This window comes from Hyla sarda, chromosome 2 (assembly GCF_029499605.1).
Source record: "Hyla sarda isolate aHylSar1 chromosome 2, aHylSar1.hap1, whole genome shotgun sequence".
Classification (NCBI taxonomy): Eukaryota; Metazoa; Chordata; class Amphibia; order Anura; family Hylidae; genus Hyla; species Hyla sarda.
In genome coordinates, this window is record NC_079190.1 from 192,173,774 (window position 1) to 192,192,306 (window position 18,533).

At 45.3% G+C, this 18,533-nt stretch overlaps 1 protein-coding gene across 1 annotated transcript in view; it reads right to left on the reverse strand.

Moving 5' to 3' along the window:
• The window catches only part of GCC2 (GRIP and coiled-coil domain containing 2), a 99,317-nt gene that overhangs the window by 42,650 nt on the left and 38,134 nt on the right, over positions 1-18,533 (reverse strand). The window contains exons 13-16 of the mRNA XM_056556026.1: positions 17,403-17,565; positions 15,348-15,448; positions 15,175-15,252; positions 1,988-2,125 (exon numbers count right to left, since the gene is read on the reverse strand). Of these exons, the coding sequence (XP_056412001.1) occupies positions 1,988-2,125; positions 15,175-15,252; positions 15,348-15,448; positions 17,403-17,565 (480 nt within the window). The remainder of the gene's footprint in view (positions 1-1,987; positions 2,126-15,174; positions 15,253-15,347; positions 15,449-17,402; positions 17,566-18,533) is intronic.

The window sequence follows — 18,533 nt, forward strand, 5'->3', positions numbered from 1 at the left end:
CGAGGAGCAGTGGCCAGACCAAAGGGAAGGATACGAATTGAAAATGCCCCTCCGGAACCGCAAAGCGGAGGTACCGTGGATGGCCTGGAAATATTGGAACATGGAGGTAGGCATCTTTGATGTCCACCGAAAAAAGAAATTCCCCTTGTTCCATGGATGCCACTGCCGAACGGAGGGATTCCATTCGGAAGTGACGGATGAGAAGATGACGGTTGAGACGCTTGAGGTCCAGGATTGGCCGCACAGAACCGCCCTTGGGGACCACAAAAAGATTGGAATAGAAACCCTGAAAATGTTCCCTTGGAGGAATGGGGACAATAACTCCCTGGAGAAGCAGGGACCGGAGAGCCTCCCGAAACTGCTTCGCCAAAGAAGGAGACCGGGGGGCCCGGGACTGAAAAAAACGATCCCTCCTTCAGACACTAAGCTAAAACTGATTAGCTCAGGGCCTGGAGACAGGTATATCCTGCTGGGAGGAGCCGACTTTTTTTGTTGCCATAGTGTCATACCTCCTAGAGACAGCAGCATACACCCATGGTCTGTGTCCCCCAATGGAGCCGATAGAGAAATTGCTTTGTTTTCTTATCAATTTCCCCACACAAATAGTATTTTTTTGGTTGCGCCATACATTTTATGGTAAAATGAGTGATGTCATTACAAAGGACAACTGGTCGCACAAAAAACAAGCCCTCATACGAGTCTGTGGATGAAAATATAAAAAAGAGTTATGATTTTTAGAAGGCAAGGAGGAAAAAACGAAAACGGAAAAAAGATTGTCTGAGTCCTTAAAGGACAACTGTAGTGGAACACTTTTACATATTCCCGATCCCGGGCCTCAAAAATAAACAAAATAAACTTATACATACCTTCCTACGAGCCCCTGTTGGTCCAGCACAGGCCTCACGGTCCGGCAGTGCTAACCTCATTCCACTTCCTGGGGACGCCGCAGCGCCGTCGGCGTATCACCGGCCGCAGCGATGTCCCGCCCCGGCCAGTGATAGGCTGAGGCCACTGTCATGTAAGAAGCCGGCCAGAGCTCCTTACATGACAGTGGGCTCAGCCTATCACCGGCCAGGGCGGAACATCGCTGCGGCCGGCGATACGCCAACAGCTCTGCGGCGTCCCCAGGAAGTGGAATGAGGTTAGCACTGCCGGACCGTGAGGCCTGTGCCGGACCAACAGGGGCTCGTAGGAAGGTGTTTATTTTGTTTGTTTTTGAGGCCCAGGCACGGGAATATATAAAAGTGTTCCACTACAGTTGTCCTTTAAGCCCAAATGGGCTGAGTCCTTAAGGGGTTAAAAATCATGTTTAATGACAGTGCCCATTTAATGGTAAGGCTAGTCTGCAAGAATGCATGTATTCAGAGTTGGACAGTGTGAGGCTATATTCACACGTCGGAATGTCCGCACAGAGAATCTCTGTGTGGACATTCTGGACACTGTGGGGTGCCACCATAATATGCCTGTGCTAGAACCGCACAGGAATGCGCCATCTCATAGACTGCTATGCATTCCGTGCAGACATGGAAAATGGAATTTCCGTGCTGGAAACATCTGGCACCGAAATTCTGCAGTGTGCACAGCGCAGCAAAATCAAGGTGAATTCAACGGGACTCTGTTGCGGAATCCGGCACGGAAATTCCGACGTGCGAACATGGCCTGAGAGATGTATACACACTCCAGTCCTGTGCTGGCTGTGGCGGGGTTGGCCAATCTTGAAGAGGTTCTACAGGCTGTGTGTAATTTATTTAGTATTTAGCCCACTTATTAGGTTTTCTAATAATGTACATTTAAAAAGGTTCCCTCCTTCCTCACTGTGTCCTCTGACCTGAACACCGCTATATGCAAAAACTGCTTTGGCGTTTTGGTCCATGTATAGCCCCACTACTCTCATTCTATATGCAATTTATGGGACGTTTCCTGCTGCAGTTGTGTTACAATGACAATTTGTCAAAATAAAAATAACTAAAAGAAATAGCCTTCATACCTTTGCAGCATTGCAGTCTTCTTGAAGAGCAAGTAGTTTTTGTTGGTATGTATTTGCTGCTCGCTGATGCTGCTCCGTCAATGCCCTTAGTTGCTCTTGTACTTTGTGCTTCTCCGATGTCAGCTCTGCTACTTGAATCTAAACAAATGTAAATCATAAATCAGCTTAAACAATGTAGAAAGTACATTAAAGGCTTTGAACACCATTGCACTTTTTATTGTTATTCGCTTTTCGGAATGCAACATGAAGCAACTTTCTAAACAGTTTCTTTAGAAGTTTTCTACTATTTTGCCGCTACTCAGAGAAAGATAAGTCCATCAGATAACTTTTTGCTCTCTGTGTTCTGCTACGTTGGAGCTCCGTTCAGATGCTCCAACACAGACGCTTCTAACTGAAAAACCTGAGATGGATAGTCTGTTGAACAACAACAAACAGCAATGTGTTCAGAAGAATCCCATTGACTTTAGTGTCAAAATGAGAAATTTATTGGTAGCAATAGGTAAAAATACAGTACAACAGTATCAACAGTCGTATAAAGGGCTATGGTCGCCAACAACAATAACACATCATGTAATACAATGTAGTCAATGCGATCTTCCCTCAATCCAGCATCATGAATGAAAGAGAGAAGACCGGAATTCGCTAACATGAATACGTACAAGGGGGGGGGGCGTGGCCTGGCAGCCGGACTGAATGGCCGTGTAGTTGCTGTGCTCCGCAGTAAAGTGCCCTAATCAGCGACCTCACAGCGTTTACCAGAGCCTTAATAGCACCCACGGGAGAGAGAACCTTCGGCCACCATGCCAGGGCGCAGGAAAAAGGTTGTCAAGCATGACAAGCTGGCTAAATTCTACTTTTCACAGCGGCGGTCCCCGTCCCAAGATGGCGCCGACGGAGAACGAGGCCCAGCACACCGCTCGCCATTGCCAGCGCAAGTTCTACCTGCTCTGCAGCGACGCTCCACATCTGACCCGGAGCTCCGGAGTTTTCTCCCGCACGTCGCAGCTGACCTGCCGCCCTCTGCTCCTTCCTCCCCCGGATCTTCACAGCGCTGTGGATCACAGGTAGTGTCTGCTCTCCCCTCACCCACGCCTCCCTGCTTGCAAGCTCAGAGGGAGTCCTCTCAGTCCAGCCACTTCACCCAGCAGCGTCAACGCAGCTCCCCTCTGCCTAACCTTTCTCCCCTGTCTGACCGGGACTCTGCTGCTGCTCTCCCACCTGATGAAGAAAATGAGCTGCATTTACTGCCTGTCACTGACACTGCTCTTACAGATACCCAAATGAAGCATATGCTGCTCACCCTTCAGAGATCCTTTAGAAAGGACATTATAAGCATGATTAACCCTTTACATGCCACTGTGGAGGGTCTAGGGGCTAGAATTGATCATATTGAGAATAAACTGGGAGAGTTTGCTACCTCTCACAATGAAGTCATTGACTCTCACAACGCAGCAGAAGATGATATTGCCGCCCTAAAACCAAAAGTTGCCGACCTGGAAGACCGCAGTAGGCGCAACAATATCAAACTACGCGGCATCCCTGAAAGTGTGGCCCCTGCAGAAATTCCTACCTATGTCCGCTCTCTTATAAAAGCTGCACTGCCCTCGTGCACCCCAACAGAGCTTGAAATAGATCGGGCGCACAGAGTACCTCGACCTCAACATCTGGACGATTCTGTCCCCAGGGACGTCTTGGCGAGGGTGCACTTTTTTACAGTGAAGGAGAAGCTGATGAATTTCGCCCGCACCAACGGGGGCCTGCCAGCTCCCTACCATCAAGTGGCCCTCTACACCGACCTCTCAGCGGCCACGCTACAACTGCGCAGGGATCTCAACCCGATTACCTCTGCCCTACGCTCAGCAAATGTTCAGTATAGATGGGGCTTTCCGGTACGTCTCCTAATCCGGCGTGATGACAAGATCCACCTGGTCCGCACTCCAGCAGAAGGGGAGACTCTCCTGAAGAAATGGAACTTACCTGTGGACTTGCCTAGGGGACCACCCCGCCCGTCCTTGCGCAAGTCTAGAGATGACTGGTCCACTGCTCACTGACTCTGGTCTCATTGACCTTTGACCTCATTATGGGCTCCTCGGCTCTTAGGTTTGGTCTGGCCTCGGCATGGACATAACCCCCACTCAGGAAGATAGGCTTCGGCCTTCCTATATGATATCCTTTTACAGTTTACTAGTTTGCTGGTTTGCATTATATGTTATGTGTTATGTCATGTGTATGTACAATGTGAGTAGGTACACTAACCTTTTGTCCTTGCAGCAGTGTCCGCTAATTGATGACCCGGGTGCTCTGGCTGGGAGGCGCTTGTGGTCAATCCCTTATGTACTAATGCTTTATATGATCATGCTTTTTATACTGCTTTATGGTACTTAAAATGGTCAGTATCAATGTTAACGGTCTCAACAGCCCTCATAAAAGAGCCTATCTCTGGAGGGAAGCGTTATCCTTAGGAGCTGATATCATTAGTGCACAAGAGACACATTTGCTAGAGAAGGATGCATTCAGATTGTCCCACGCATCCTACCCCCACATCTTCCACTCACACCACACAACTAAAACTAGAGGAGTGATGTTGGCAATTAGGAACACGGCGGCCTTTACCATGTCTGACATAGTTTGTGACCCTCGGGGGCGCTACATAATCCTTTCCTGCACCATAAATCACATACCATATACCTTAGTGGCGCTGTACGCCCCCAACTTAGGCCAACACCGCTTCCTCCGCTCCACATTAAGAGTTGCCAATCGCATAAAAGGGGGACCCCTAGTCATCTGTGGGGACTTCAATTTAGTAGTAGACCCATCCCTAGATTCCACTTCCACTGCTCGAGCGTCCCCCCCATCACTGTCTCACCTGCTATGGTCTGAAGAAATTTACGACACGTGGCGAATTCAACATCCTACCGAAAGGGAGTTCACTCATCACTCTTTGACACACAACACGTACTCCCGGCTGGACATGTTCCTGGTGGGACGTTCTCTGCTCCCTCAACTGTTAATGTCTACCATTGAAACCATCAAGTGGTCAGACCATGCGGCTATATCTATTTCGCTGCAGGAAAACTTCAACACTTCTCCTTCTTACCTGTGGAGAGCTAGCCCCTTCTTACTGTCCCACCCGGAGCATGCCCAGCAATTACGGAAGGAGCTTACTGACTATTTTTTGACTAACACATCCCCTGAGGTAGATGCATTTACCCTGTGGAATTGCCACAAAGCCTATATGAGGGGTTTTTTCATTAAATATGGTTCCCTGAGCAAAAAAAAGAGGGCAGCACATTTAGATGAGGTTTTAAATAAGCTGAGAGCTTTAGAGTCGCAAAACAAATCCTGCCCATCGCCTGATTTAGCATCTCAGATTTCCACTCAACGACAGGAGCTTAGAGGACTTCTCTTATTCCAATATGAGAAAAACCTCAGAAGAACAAAAGCGAAATTCTATTCTCAAAATGACAAAGCAGGGAAACTGTTAGCATCCCGTTTAAAATCCAGACACACCAAATCCCGCATTGCACACTTAATACACCCTACTTCTGGCGCCACTTGCTATACCCCAGATGGGATAGCTGAGTGCTTCCAGGCTTTCTACTCTTCATTGTATAATCTGCAAGACTCCATTCCCTCCCCGCCACGACTAGAGGAATCTATAGACTCTTTTCTTTCTGGTCTACAATTACCAAAGCTTTCTGAGCAACAGCGGAACACACTTAATCTCCCCATTACACTGACTGAGGTAGTGAAAACGATAAAATCTATCCCACCCCAAAAGGCCCCAGGTCCCGACGGATTTATTAATTTATATTATAAAACCTTTTGTGATATTATATCACCACACCTTCGAAATTTTTGTCAAACGGCCCTTAACAGAGGGGCTTTCCCTAAAGAAAACCTTCAGGCTTTGATAGTAATGCTCCCCAAACCAGGGAAATCTCAGGATATCCCCCAAAATTATAGGCCCATTTCCCTACTCAATCAAGATCTAAAGATTTTCGCCAAATTAATTGCCTCACGCTTGGCGACGGTGTTGCCTTCTTTGATTAATGCTGATCAGTCTGGCTTTGTGCCTGGCCGCCAAGCAGCAGACAACACTAGACGCCTGTTAAACGTCTTTTACCATGTTGAGAGGACACGCGCCCCTGCCTTGGTCCTTGCACTCGATGCCGAGAAGGCGTTTGACAGGCTCCGCTGGTCGTATGCCTTCTCGGTGTTACGGCATTTGGGCTTTACTGGCCCCATTATGCAAGCAATTATGTCGCTCTATGCCTGCCCCACAGCTAGAATATTTACTAATGGAGTTCTGTCCACTCCCTTAAACATTACTAATGGCACGAGGCAGGGGTGCCCTCTCTCCCCTCTCATATTCATTTTATGCCTAGAGCCCCTGGCACAAGCCATCCGCTCCAGTGCTGAAATATCGGGGGTTACAATTGGGGGAAAAACCCACCTCATTTCCCTATACGCAGATGACATTATCCTCTCTCTTACCAAGCCCCTTGTTTCAACCCCAGCTGCCCTAGCCATAATCCACAACTTTGGCACATTGTCATATTACCATCTTAACACCTCAAAAACACAGGCTTTGCCTCTCTTCATGACCGACCAGACAACACGACTCTTCAAACATACATACCCTTTTGATTGGCGTTCTTCGGATGTAACATATTTAGGTATTAAACTAGCCTCCCCTCATAAACTTTTATTCCAACTCAACTATGAACCCTTCCTGAAAGTAATAGCAGAAGAGGCACAGAGACTGGCCCATTATGATATTTCATGAGTGGGGCGGGTTGCCACATTTAAAATGTTTCTACTCCCGAAGTTTCTATATCTTTACAGAACTCTACCTATTATGGTTCCTAATTATTTTTTTTCAGCAGCCCAAGCGATTCTAACCAAGTTTGTCTGGTCAGATAAGAAGCCGAGATTAGCGGGCTCTATACTAATGAAAGCAAAAGAGGCAGGGGGTCTGGGCTTACCGGATCTTCGTGCTTACTATATAGCCACCTTGGTTGGTTCTCTGCGAGGCTGGTGGAAAGGTCGCCTAGACACACCCTGGGTACACATTGAACATACTTATATGTCCCCGTACCAATGCTCGGACGCGTTGTTACACCCCCTCTGGGACTCTGTCTCCCCACTACCACTTCATAACCCTATTATTAAAGCTTCATATGCTGCGTGGCTAAAATACCTAAAAGCGGCAGCTGCTGACAGTGTTGTCTCAGACCATTCCCTTCCCCTAACATTTATTCAGGCTTCTATACCCCAGTTAGCCCTACAGAGATGGTCCCTTCATGGCATTACCCATGTTAGACATTTACATGAAACAGGACAACTAATGACGTTCCAAGCCTTACAGCTAAAGTATCATATCCCACAACGTGATTTCTACATGTACCTGCAGATTAGGCATTTTCTTAACACCTTGTCCCCTTCAGGTGTCCGTCCTCACCCGGCCACACTCGTTTTCTTAAACAGCAACCTAAAAGGACTGAGTATGATATATGCCACTTTCACACATTCTACCAGCTTTTACAAATCACATCCTTTCCGCACTTGGGAACGATCATTGGGTGTTACACTAGATGAACACGATTGGAAACAGGCATTCCAGATGGCACATAGGGCTTTCCAATGCGTCTCCCACGTAGAGTCCCTGACTAAAACCACTCTACAATGGTACTACACTCCTGAGAAATTGTCACTTATATACCCTGACTCTTCGCCCCTATGTTGGCGGAATTGTGGGAATACAGGTAGCCTTGTACATGTACTGTGGGAATGCCCAGCTATTACTGCTTACTGGTCGGCCTGCAGAACCCTTTTGGAAGACGCGTTACACATCCAGACTCCCTGGTCCCCTCAGTTTGTTTTACTCCTTATTAATATGCACTCTATTCCTCCAAAGTTGCGGGAGTTGGCTAGCATTGCCTGTGTTATTGCCAAGATAACGCTCACTAAAGAATGGAAGTCTCCAACTGTGCCCTCCATTACGGAAGTAGTCAATAAATTGAACGTAACTTGCACTTATGAACGTACTATAGCTCTGGGGAACGGTACACATCACAAATTTCAAACACGCTGGGCTAACTGGATTGCCTCAACCTACTCTACCATTACGGTATGATGGTCGCGATGCGCCATCTTATCCCACCTCTTGTCACTCCATCACACCTGCCTTGCTCAAAGCTGATTGTCATCCCAAACAATGTACTTTAGGATGCGAATACAATAGACAACCACGTATGACACACCCTGGAAACTTTAGCATTACTTGACCGTTGACCTTTGCCAACTCTAGCTATATTCCAACGTCAGCGTAGACACTGCATATCTCCTTACCCTCTCTATTTTAGTAGAACGTATTCATTTAGACAAAAGGTACCACATTATCCCGATCTGTTCATCTGTTCACATTTTTTTTTTTTTTTTTTTTTTTTACTTTTATTTCTTTCTTTATAACACATGTTCTCTATGTGCCTGCGCTGCCATTGTTTCAGTTGCACTGACAACTTTGTAACCTTTAACTATGTCAGATTCTGTATGGCATTGTGGGCTTATGCTTGTTTATTGTCCATTATATCTGTTGTTCAACAAAAAAATATTTCAATAAAAATTATTGAAACAGAATACGTACAAGGGGGACAGGGCAGGATAAGGGTGGGAATACAAAGAGATCAAGGGGTATCCAGGTAAGTCAATCAGGGTTCACACTTCATAAGTCAAACAATATGGACAGTAGAACAACATATAAGCATCTGACTATTATATCGTTAAATAATAAGAAATGTCAGGAGCGTGAGAAGAGGAGATCCAAGGGTCCCAGACCTTTAGGAAGCTATCCATAGTATCAGCTCTGATAGCGTTCAGTTTTTCCGAGAGGAGTATGTTATTGATTCTGGTGATAATCATATTAAAAGATAGGGTCATAGAGCGCCACTGTGCTGCAATATGGATTCGCGCTGCAAGAAGTATGAGTTGTGCCAAGCGGAAGGTGGGATTATTAAAGCCCGCCGGTTTAGAACCTAAAAGGCATATCTTGGGACATAGGGGGCACTCTCTATCCGTAATTGTTGAAATAAGATCAACCACCTGTTGCCAGAGAAGGGCGACGTGTGGGCAAGACCACCATATATGGTACATGGATCCCCTCTCTCCACATCCCCTGAAACACAATGGGGAGACATCCGGATAGATGGCATTCAGTCTAGCGGGTACATAATAAGTCCTATGCAATAGTTTGAGTGAGGTTTCCACCAGAGAGACTTGCCAACTCCCCCAACTGAGAGTCTCACAGCAGGAGTGCCACTCTTGAGGAGTGAGTGATTCCCCAATGTCCTCCTCCCACTGTGTCATGAAAGGCAGTTTACTGTCAGGTGGTGATCGGTTTAATGAAGAGTAGATTAGGGAGAGTGAGCCTGTTCTCATAGGTGAATACAACGCTGTCAATTCATATGAGGTGGGGTTGTGTATCATGTGAGGGGGAGATATGAGGCGTAAAAAGGAAAAAACTTGCGTCATTCTAAAGTGTTCTGAGGGAGGGGGGTGGAAGCGAGATATAAACATTTCCAAGTACATGAGTTTGTTAGCCACCAGAAAGTGGTAGAGTAGCGTAAGATTATTATCTTTCCACCATGCAAATTGAGGGGTATTAACTCCAGGAGGGAAACATGGGTTCGCTAGGATGGATACTACAGGGGATATTCGTGATTGGAGCAAGAGCTTAAACCTGACCGCCCTCCACAATAGTAAAAAGTATAAAGAAATAGAAGCCTTTACAGGCACATGTGCCATGATCGGACCCGATGAATCCCATTGACTTTAACCCCTTAAGGACATAGGGCGTATCCATACGCCCCCGTTTCCAAGTCCTTAAGGACCGAGGGCGTATGGATACGCCCTGAGCATTTCCGGCCCCCACCGCTAGCCGTTCAGCAGGCATGAAATCGTTCAGCAGGCATCCCGGCATATCGCCCAGGGGGGGTCAATATGTCCCCCCATGTCGGCGATTGCCGCAGATCGCTGGACAATTCAGTCCAGCGATCTGCGGCGGATTCCGGGTCAATCGGGTCTCCAGTGACCCGATGACCCGGAATTACTGGCTGATCGGGGCCGTCAGAGACGGCCCCGAACAGCCAGAGCCTGCAGGAGTGAGGTGGCACTGGTGCCACCTCACGATCGCCCTGATTCGTCGGCCGGATTACCGGCCGACCAATCAGGGCGCCTGCTGCGGGTGTCACTCCCGCAACCTGCTCCGCCCCTCTTCCGGAGGATGTGAAGCAGAAGACCCCGGGTGCTGTGGACCCCGATCCCCGGCGTCCCTGTTGGGATCGGGGCCCCAGGAGCGACGGCAGCGGCGAGGGACTGACCTGCAGTGTGGATCGTTGGAGGTGAGTGACAGCCTCCTGCTGTTGCTTAGCAACAGCTCCCAGCATGCAACAAGGGCATGCTGGGACTGGTAGTTTAGCAACAGCTGGAGGCACATTCTTTCTATGGAAAAGTGTACCTTCAGCTGTTGTGTAACTACAACTCCCAGCTTGCACAATCAGCTAAAGTGCATGCTGGGAGTTGTAGTGGTGCATCTGGTGGTTGCATAACTACAACTCCCAGCATGCCCGTTGGCTGTCGGTGACTGCTGAGAGTTGTAGTTTTGCAACAGCTGAAGGCACACTGAGTTAAGTAGTAAACCAGTGTGTCTCCAGCTGTTGCATAACTACAATCCCCAGCATCCCCAGCCAATGTAGTATGCCTGCGGCTGTTGCATAACTACAAGACCCAGCATGCCCTTCCGCTGTCTGTACATGCTGGGGGTTGTAGCTTTTGCAACAGCTGAAGGCACACTGGTTGCAAAACACTGAGTTTGTTACCAAACTTAATGTTTCACAACCTGTGTGTCTCCAGCTGTTGCAAAACTACAACTCCCAGCATGCACTGATAGAACGTACATGCTGGGAGTTGTAGTTTTGCAACAGCTGGATGTTCCCCCCCCCAATGTGAACGTACAGGGTACACTCACATGGGCGGAGGATTACAGTAAGTATCCGGCTGCAAGTTTGAGCTGCGGCAAATTTTCTGCTGCAGCTCAAGCTGCCAGCGAGAAACTACTGTGAACCCCCGCCCATGTGACTGTACCCTAAAAACACTACACTACACTAACACAAAATAAAAAGTAAAAAACACTACATATACACATACCCCTACACAGCCCCTCTCCCCTCCCCAATAAAAATGAAAAACGTCTGGTACGCAACTGTTTCCAGAATGGAGCCTCCAGCTGTTGCAAAACAACTACTCCCAGTATTTGCCAGATAGCCACTGACTGTCTAGGCATGCTGGGAGTTTTACAACAGCTGGAGGCCCCCTGTTTGGGAATCACTGGCGTAGAATACCCCTATGTCCACCCCTATGCAATCCCTAATTTAGGCCTCTCCAAAGTGAGAGCATGGCGCTCTCACTTTGGAGCCCTGTCGTATTTCAAGGCAACAGTTTAGGGCCACATATGGGGTATCGCCGTACTCGGGAGAAATTGGGCTTCAAATTTTGGGGGGTATTTTCTGCTATTACCCTTTTTAAAAATGTAAAATTTTTGGGAAAACAAGCATTTTAGGTAAAAAAAAATATTTTTTTTTACATATACAAAAGTCATGAAACACCTGTGGGGTATAAAGGTTCACTTAACCCCTTATTACGTTCCCCGAGGGGTCTAGTTTCCAAAATGGTATGCCATGTGTTTTTTTTTTGCTGTTCAGGCACCATAGGGGCTTCCTAAATGCGGCATGCCCCCAGAGCTAAATTTGCTTTCAAAAAGCCAAATGTGACTCCTTCTCTTCTGAGACCTGTAGTGCGCCAGCAGAGCACTTTTCACCCCCATATGGGGTGTTTTCTGAATCGGGAGAAATTGGGCTTCAAATTTTGGGGGGGTGTTTTCTGCTATTACCCTTTTTAAAAATGTAAAAATTTTGGGAAACCAAGCATTTTAGGAAAAAAAAATTTTTTTCACATATGCAAAAGTCGTGAAACACCTGTAGGGTATTAAGGTTCACATTACCCCTTGTTACGTTCCCCCAGGGGTCTAGTTTCCAAAATGGTATGCCATGTGTTTTTTTTCGCTGTTCTGGCACCATAGGGGCTTCCTAAATGCGGCATGCCCCCAGAGCAAAATTTGCTTTCAAAAAGCCAAATGTGACTCCTTCTCTTCTGAGACCTGTAGTGCGCCAGCAGAGCAATTTTCACCCCCATATGGGGTGTTTTCTGAATCGGGAGAAATTGGGCTTCAAATTTTGGGGGGTATTTTCTGCTATTACACTTTTTAAAAATGTAAAATTTTTGGGAAACCAAGCATTTTAGGTTAAAAAAAAATGTTTTTTTTACATATGCAAAAGTCGTGAAACACCTGTGGGGTATTAAGGTTCACTTTACCCCTTGTTACGTTCCCTGAGGGGTCTAGTTTCCAAAATGGTATGCCATGTGTGTTTTTTTGCTGTCCTGGCACCATAGGGGCTTCCTAAAGGTGACATGCCCCCCAAAAACCATTTGTCGCTCCTTCCCTTCTGAGCCCTCTACTGCGCCCGCTGAACAATTAACAGACATATGAGGTATGTGCTTACTCGAGAGAAATTGGGTTTCAAATACAAGTAAAAATTTTCTCCTTTTTACCCCTTGCAAAAATTCAAAAATTGGGTCTACAAGAACATGCGAGTGTAAAAAAATGAAGATTTTGAATTTTCTCCTTCACTTTGCTGCTATTCCTGTGAAACACCTAAAGGGTTAATACACTTACTGAATGTCATTTTGAATACTTTGGGGGGTGTAGTTTTTATAATGGGGTCTTTTATGGGGTATTTCTAATATGAAGACCCTTCAAATCCACTTCAAACCTGAACTGGTCCATTAAAAATAGCGAGTTTGAAAATTTTGTGAAAAATTTTAAAATTGCTGCTGAACTTTGAAGCCCTCTGATGTCTTCCAAAAGTAAAAACTCATAAATTTTATGATGCAAACATAAAGTAGACATATTGTATATGTGAACCCAAAAAAAATTATTTTGAATATCCATTTTCCTTACAAGCAGAGAGCTTCAAAGTTAGAAAAATGCAAAATTTTCATTTTTTTCATCAAATTTGGGGATTTTCACCAAGAAAGGATGCAAGTTACCATAAAATTTTACCACTAAGTTAAAGTAGAATATGTCACGAAAAAACTATCTCGGAATCAGAATGATAACTAAAAGCAGTCCAGAGTTATAAATGTTTAAAGTGACAGTGGTCAGAATTGCAAAAAACGCTCCGGTCCTTAAGGTGAAAAAGGGCTCGGTCCTTAAGGGGTTAATGGGGTCCCTATGGTGTTTGTTTATTAGCAGGATTTGAGCAGAGGAAAAATGAATGCTTGCAGGTATCCAAAGCCTTTAAATGGTATCACTATACATAGTGGGGGAAGTCATCCAGTGCTGACTTCTATCTGTTTTGTCATAGTAGGGGAGATTTATCATTGCCTTCATGACATTTTATTGGCTGAAATTTTGTGCAATTATTTTCTGTGCAAAAAATGTGCGCAATTTCAATATAGACAACTTTGGCAGAAGTGACTGTAAAATTCAGTGCTTCATTCTTGATTATTAGGTGGATGAGATTTTTTAAAAAGGTTAAAAAATAATGCGCAAACATAAAAAAAAAAAAAATGCAAATTCATACCACTGCCATGCCTTAGATCAGTGTTTCCCAACCAGGGTGCCTCCAGGTGTTGCAAAACTACAACTCCCAGCATACCTTGACAGCCAAAGGCTGTCCAGGCAAGCTAGGATTTGTAGTTTTTCAACATCTGGAGGCACCCATGTTGGGAAACACTGCCTTAGATAAATGGCATCCTGTGGCATGTTTTGATGTGATTTTTCATTCGTGCAAAATTTATCAAAGCTTCAGCACCATTTTGATAAATTTGGCACACAAAATCCAAAAACAAAAAGAAAAAAAGGCTGTGAAATGGCTGCACACAAAGATTGATGAATCTCCCCATAGTGCCCATTGCAGCTATTAGACCATGCTAACCTGCTAATATGGGCATTTAGGGCATGGTAAGCAGATTAGCAATGTACAGTGACCCCCCCGACCTACGATGGCCCCGACATACAATCATTTCAACATACGATGGCCTCTCAGAGGCCATCGCATGTTGAATGCAGCATCAACATACAATGCTTTTGGATGTCGGGGCCATCGCATAAACGGCTATCCGGGAGCGCAGACTTCTTCAGCTGCCATCGAATAGCCGTTTACGGTGCCCCGTGTGGTCCGCTGACGATCACTTACCTGTCCTCGGGGGTCCGGCGCGTCCTCTTTGGGATCCCCTGCATCGTCGGCGCTCTCCATCGTCGTCATCACGTCGCTGCGCACGCCGTCTCGTCATCCAATAGGAGCGGCATGCGTAGCGACGTGATGGCAGGCGGCGGAGAGCGAGGATGCGGGGGAAGCAGAGGCCTTGCCGTAGCGTCGGGGATACCCCGGGAATGCGGCGACCGCGATGGAAGGCGACATCCAGGGCAGCGGTGACGGTCCGGAGCGGCGGGGACACGAGTGTATAACCTCCAATACCAGTGGTCTTCAACCTGCGGACCTCCAGATGTTGCAAAACTACAACTCTCAGCATGCACGGACAGCCGTTGGCTGTCCGGGCATGCTGGGTGTTATAGTTTTTAAACATCTGGAGGTCTCATGGTTGTAGACCACTATCCTATACTTTACATTGCACGGATCCCTCAACATACAATGGTTTCAACAAACGATGGTTCATTTGGAACGGATTACCATCATATGTTGAGGGATCACTCTACTATTGTTCTGTCCGTCCTGTGTGCAGTTTTTGTGAAATATTTGCTCCTTTATGAATAAGCAAATGAAGGCTTTAGCTGCACTGGGAGCACTACATTACCCTCAGTGCACTGATCCACATGGCTTCTCTGAAGTCTCGTGTAAGCGGAAATGAATCCCTGCAGAGTTTAATACATACAAAAAACTATATAATAAAATAATAGTAACCATTCAGGGATGCTATTCCTCCAAGCATGCGTAAACTATTTTTTTTTGTTTTAAGAAGACACAGAAACCAAACGAGTGTGTTTGCTATGATACAAACCATATGTAAAGGAAAAAGAGAATTCAGGGTTTGGTTAATAACTTTACCTTATAAGCTTCCACATGTTGCTGACTTGCTTCCAGTTCTCCTTTCAGCGAGGCTTGGAGTATTAAATGATCCGATTCCTGATACAGACAGTATGTTAAGTGTATTAATAACAAGAAAAATATGCCAGAAAACAATAAACCACACGGTATATGTGACACCATTCTATACTTACAGCCTGCTTAGAATCAGACAGCTCTTTTTTAGTTTTAACCAACAATTGCTTCATCTTTGTGCTGCGCTCCTCATGTTGTTCCACAGTTGACTGTAGTGTTGCTAGTTAAAGAAATATAATACAAAGTTTTCAGTTTCAACAAAAGCAGCTAGTTAAAAAAACTATAATACTACTATTTATTAATACTAATATTTTAGGTTGTCTAGCGCAGATAGTTCTATTTTTGCAAATCTATCATTTTTATTAAATAAATATTCTTAATTGAATGAAATGGATAAAAGCATATCTAGTTATACTTATCCCCAACGTAAAACACAAAGATTTGTCACTGACAAAGTGGTTTGAGTTGAAAATGCTGCTCTATGTGCTCCTTGAAACCAAAAATGGCACAACAAATATTGTGCCATTTGGCTAATAGGTGGTGGAAGTATGTGCATATACAGCCCCCTTCCCTCATGAATAGGATGGATTCCACTTCATTCTTTCAGCACCACAATTAGTCATAGCACAATGTTTTTTGTGTCATTTTGGCTACTAGTAAGCACCTGTAGTTAAAATGTCCTGCCAATACAAAGGATATCATATTTAACTGAAGGAGATTTCTTTTTTGTTAGTCTACTCCAATACATACCATACAGCAGTTCATTTTTCTCAAGTTTTAATGCAATTCATTCACTGAATAATATTTATCTCCAAAAATTACTTCTGTAGTTCTTCTGTGCATAGCAATGGCAAATATGTGTACAACGTAAAAAGTCTCTATAGTGCAAATAAAAAAGGCCCTATTTTAGCTTTATTGTGTGTTCCCACATGGCGTATATGCTGCGTATTCCTCGCTCACTATACACACAGGGCTTTCCGGCGGCAGCCCTATGTGTGCAGTGAGCTTTGGAGGCGGAGCCGTGCGTCATAGTCACGCCGGCACGCGGCCCTGCCTCCAACACTCACTTCACACATAGGGCTGCCACCAGAAAGCCCTGTGTGTATAGTGAGAGAGGAATATGTAACGTATTTAACGCTGCTGCCGCAAATTTTGCACCACGTCAAATACGCTGCGTATACGCAAGGTGGGAACGCACCCTTAAATGTATTGCTCTTCCACTTTAATTCCGCATGACAAACATTTTAATGCCTGAGCAGCTTAGGCTAGGTTCACACGACCGTTTGCATCCGACCTGTTAAGGGTCCGATCGGCTCTTTTTATTTATTTTTTTGGGAGCGGATTGGCCCCTGAAACGGGTCATATGCAAACGGCTATTGATGGCCCTGATGGCCCCCATTCACTTGCATGTGGTCTGTCGGTGACCCAGTTATTTTACTGGATTTTAGCGGAGAAAAAAAAAAATAAAGCTTGCACTATTTTTCTTTCCGCTAAACTCCCTTCCTTCTGGCCGGATTGCAAACGGAACTTCAAATAGCCAGTCAAATGGCAATGTGAACAAGGCCTTTATGCCCATGCAAAACATGTTTGTGTCATGCAGGATGATGACTTATTTTGGTTAGGGGGGGGGGGGAGGAGATCATTTATTTACTTTTTTTCATATTTTTTCCCCTCTTTAAACATTTTTTTTTCTTTTCTTTACATATTTACAATTTTTTTCCCCCTTTACTATGGAGACATTTTTCATGTGTTCCCTACTGTCCCTATAAACAGATAGCAGATATTGTGATGTAATGGTTATGGCCCATTAGATGACTGTTTCCAGCGGTCTGTACAATCAGATCTCATCTCTGCATGCCTCCAGCCCCAATCTTCTGAGAGAAGCCATGCAACATCACTGACGTCCAGGCTTTCCCAGCAACTGCTCTAAAATAGTTAAGCATTCACACCACTCTTTGTAAATGCCCCCAAAGTGCTTAAATGAAAATAGGCTTTCAGCTTTCAGTGTAAAAAAAAATATGTTCAAACAATCAGCAATATCTGAAGGCTAATGTGTAACTATAAAGAGTAAAAAGGAATGGCTTGTCATAAAAAGATGAGATGAGGTCTAACGTAAACAGTGGAAAAATTTGTCAGCTGGTCAACAAAGAGTACATGAAGAATACGATTCTTACATATTTGTTCTTGTAGAATTTCCTGTTTCTGCTTCTGCACACGGACCTCCTGCTCCAAGTCCTCCAGCTGGCTGCTCTTGTTGGTAATCTTCTGGTTGAGCTCCTTGACCAAGCGTTCATAGTCGGCTATTTCCATGTCCATCAGTGTGCTCTTCTGAGCATCCTAAATTAAAACAGTCAACGTCAAGACAGTAAATACAGTTGTATAAAACAACAGGAAATGTATTCTTTATGAGAATAGTATAAGCTTACTGATGAGTCTCGGGTAGAAACAAGGATCCCCACTTATGGCTTTCCTTTAACTTCAAAATCATCTTGTGTTCTGGGGTACATATATGGTCTGCTAGTTTTAGGATGACTATAACACTAGATCATCTGTATATAATTAATCAGAATAATTGTATGGGGTCATATTTGTACTATAATATGTTGGCTGTTTGTAGTCTAAACTTTTCTAGTCCCAAGTTAAAGTTTTTATAATATACTTGAGCTGCCTCCAGATTTCTTTAGACAAGAGTTAAATAGGCTTTTAATTAATAAAAACAAACATAAAAAAATATTGATCGCCTATTCACAGGATCGGTGGGGTGGCCTACTCAGCACTCAAATCGATCAACTGTTGGCCACCCACACTACAATGATGAAACCAGAAGCAGTTGGCTCTGTGCAGCGCAGCACCTTAGTAGTGCAGCCTTTGCAGCTATTCACTTCAGTAGGGGGTGGAGCCTGCATTACCTCAGTGCTGCTACTTCACAAGGAACTGAGACAACTGCTTCCAGCTCTGTTCTCCATGTAAGGCTGGGTTCACACTACGTTTTGTCCCATACCGGAGCGCATACGGCAGGGGGGAGCTAAAAGCTCGCGCTCCCGTATGTGACCGTATGCGCTCCCGTATGTCATTCATTTCAATGAGCCGACCGGAGTGAAACGTTCAATGGTTGACCACAGTTTTAGGTCCGGTTGTAAAAGCGCATACGGCGCAAAAATGAGCCGACCGGACCGAACGTTTCACTCCGGTCGGCTCATTGAAATGAATGACATACGGGAGCGCATACGGTAACATACGGGAGCGCGAGCTTTTAGCTCCCCCCTGCCGTATGCGCTCCCGTATGGGACAAAACGTAGTGTGAA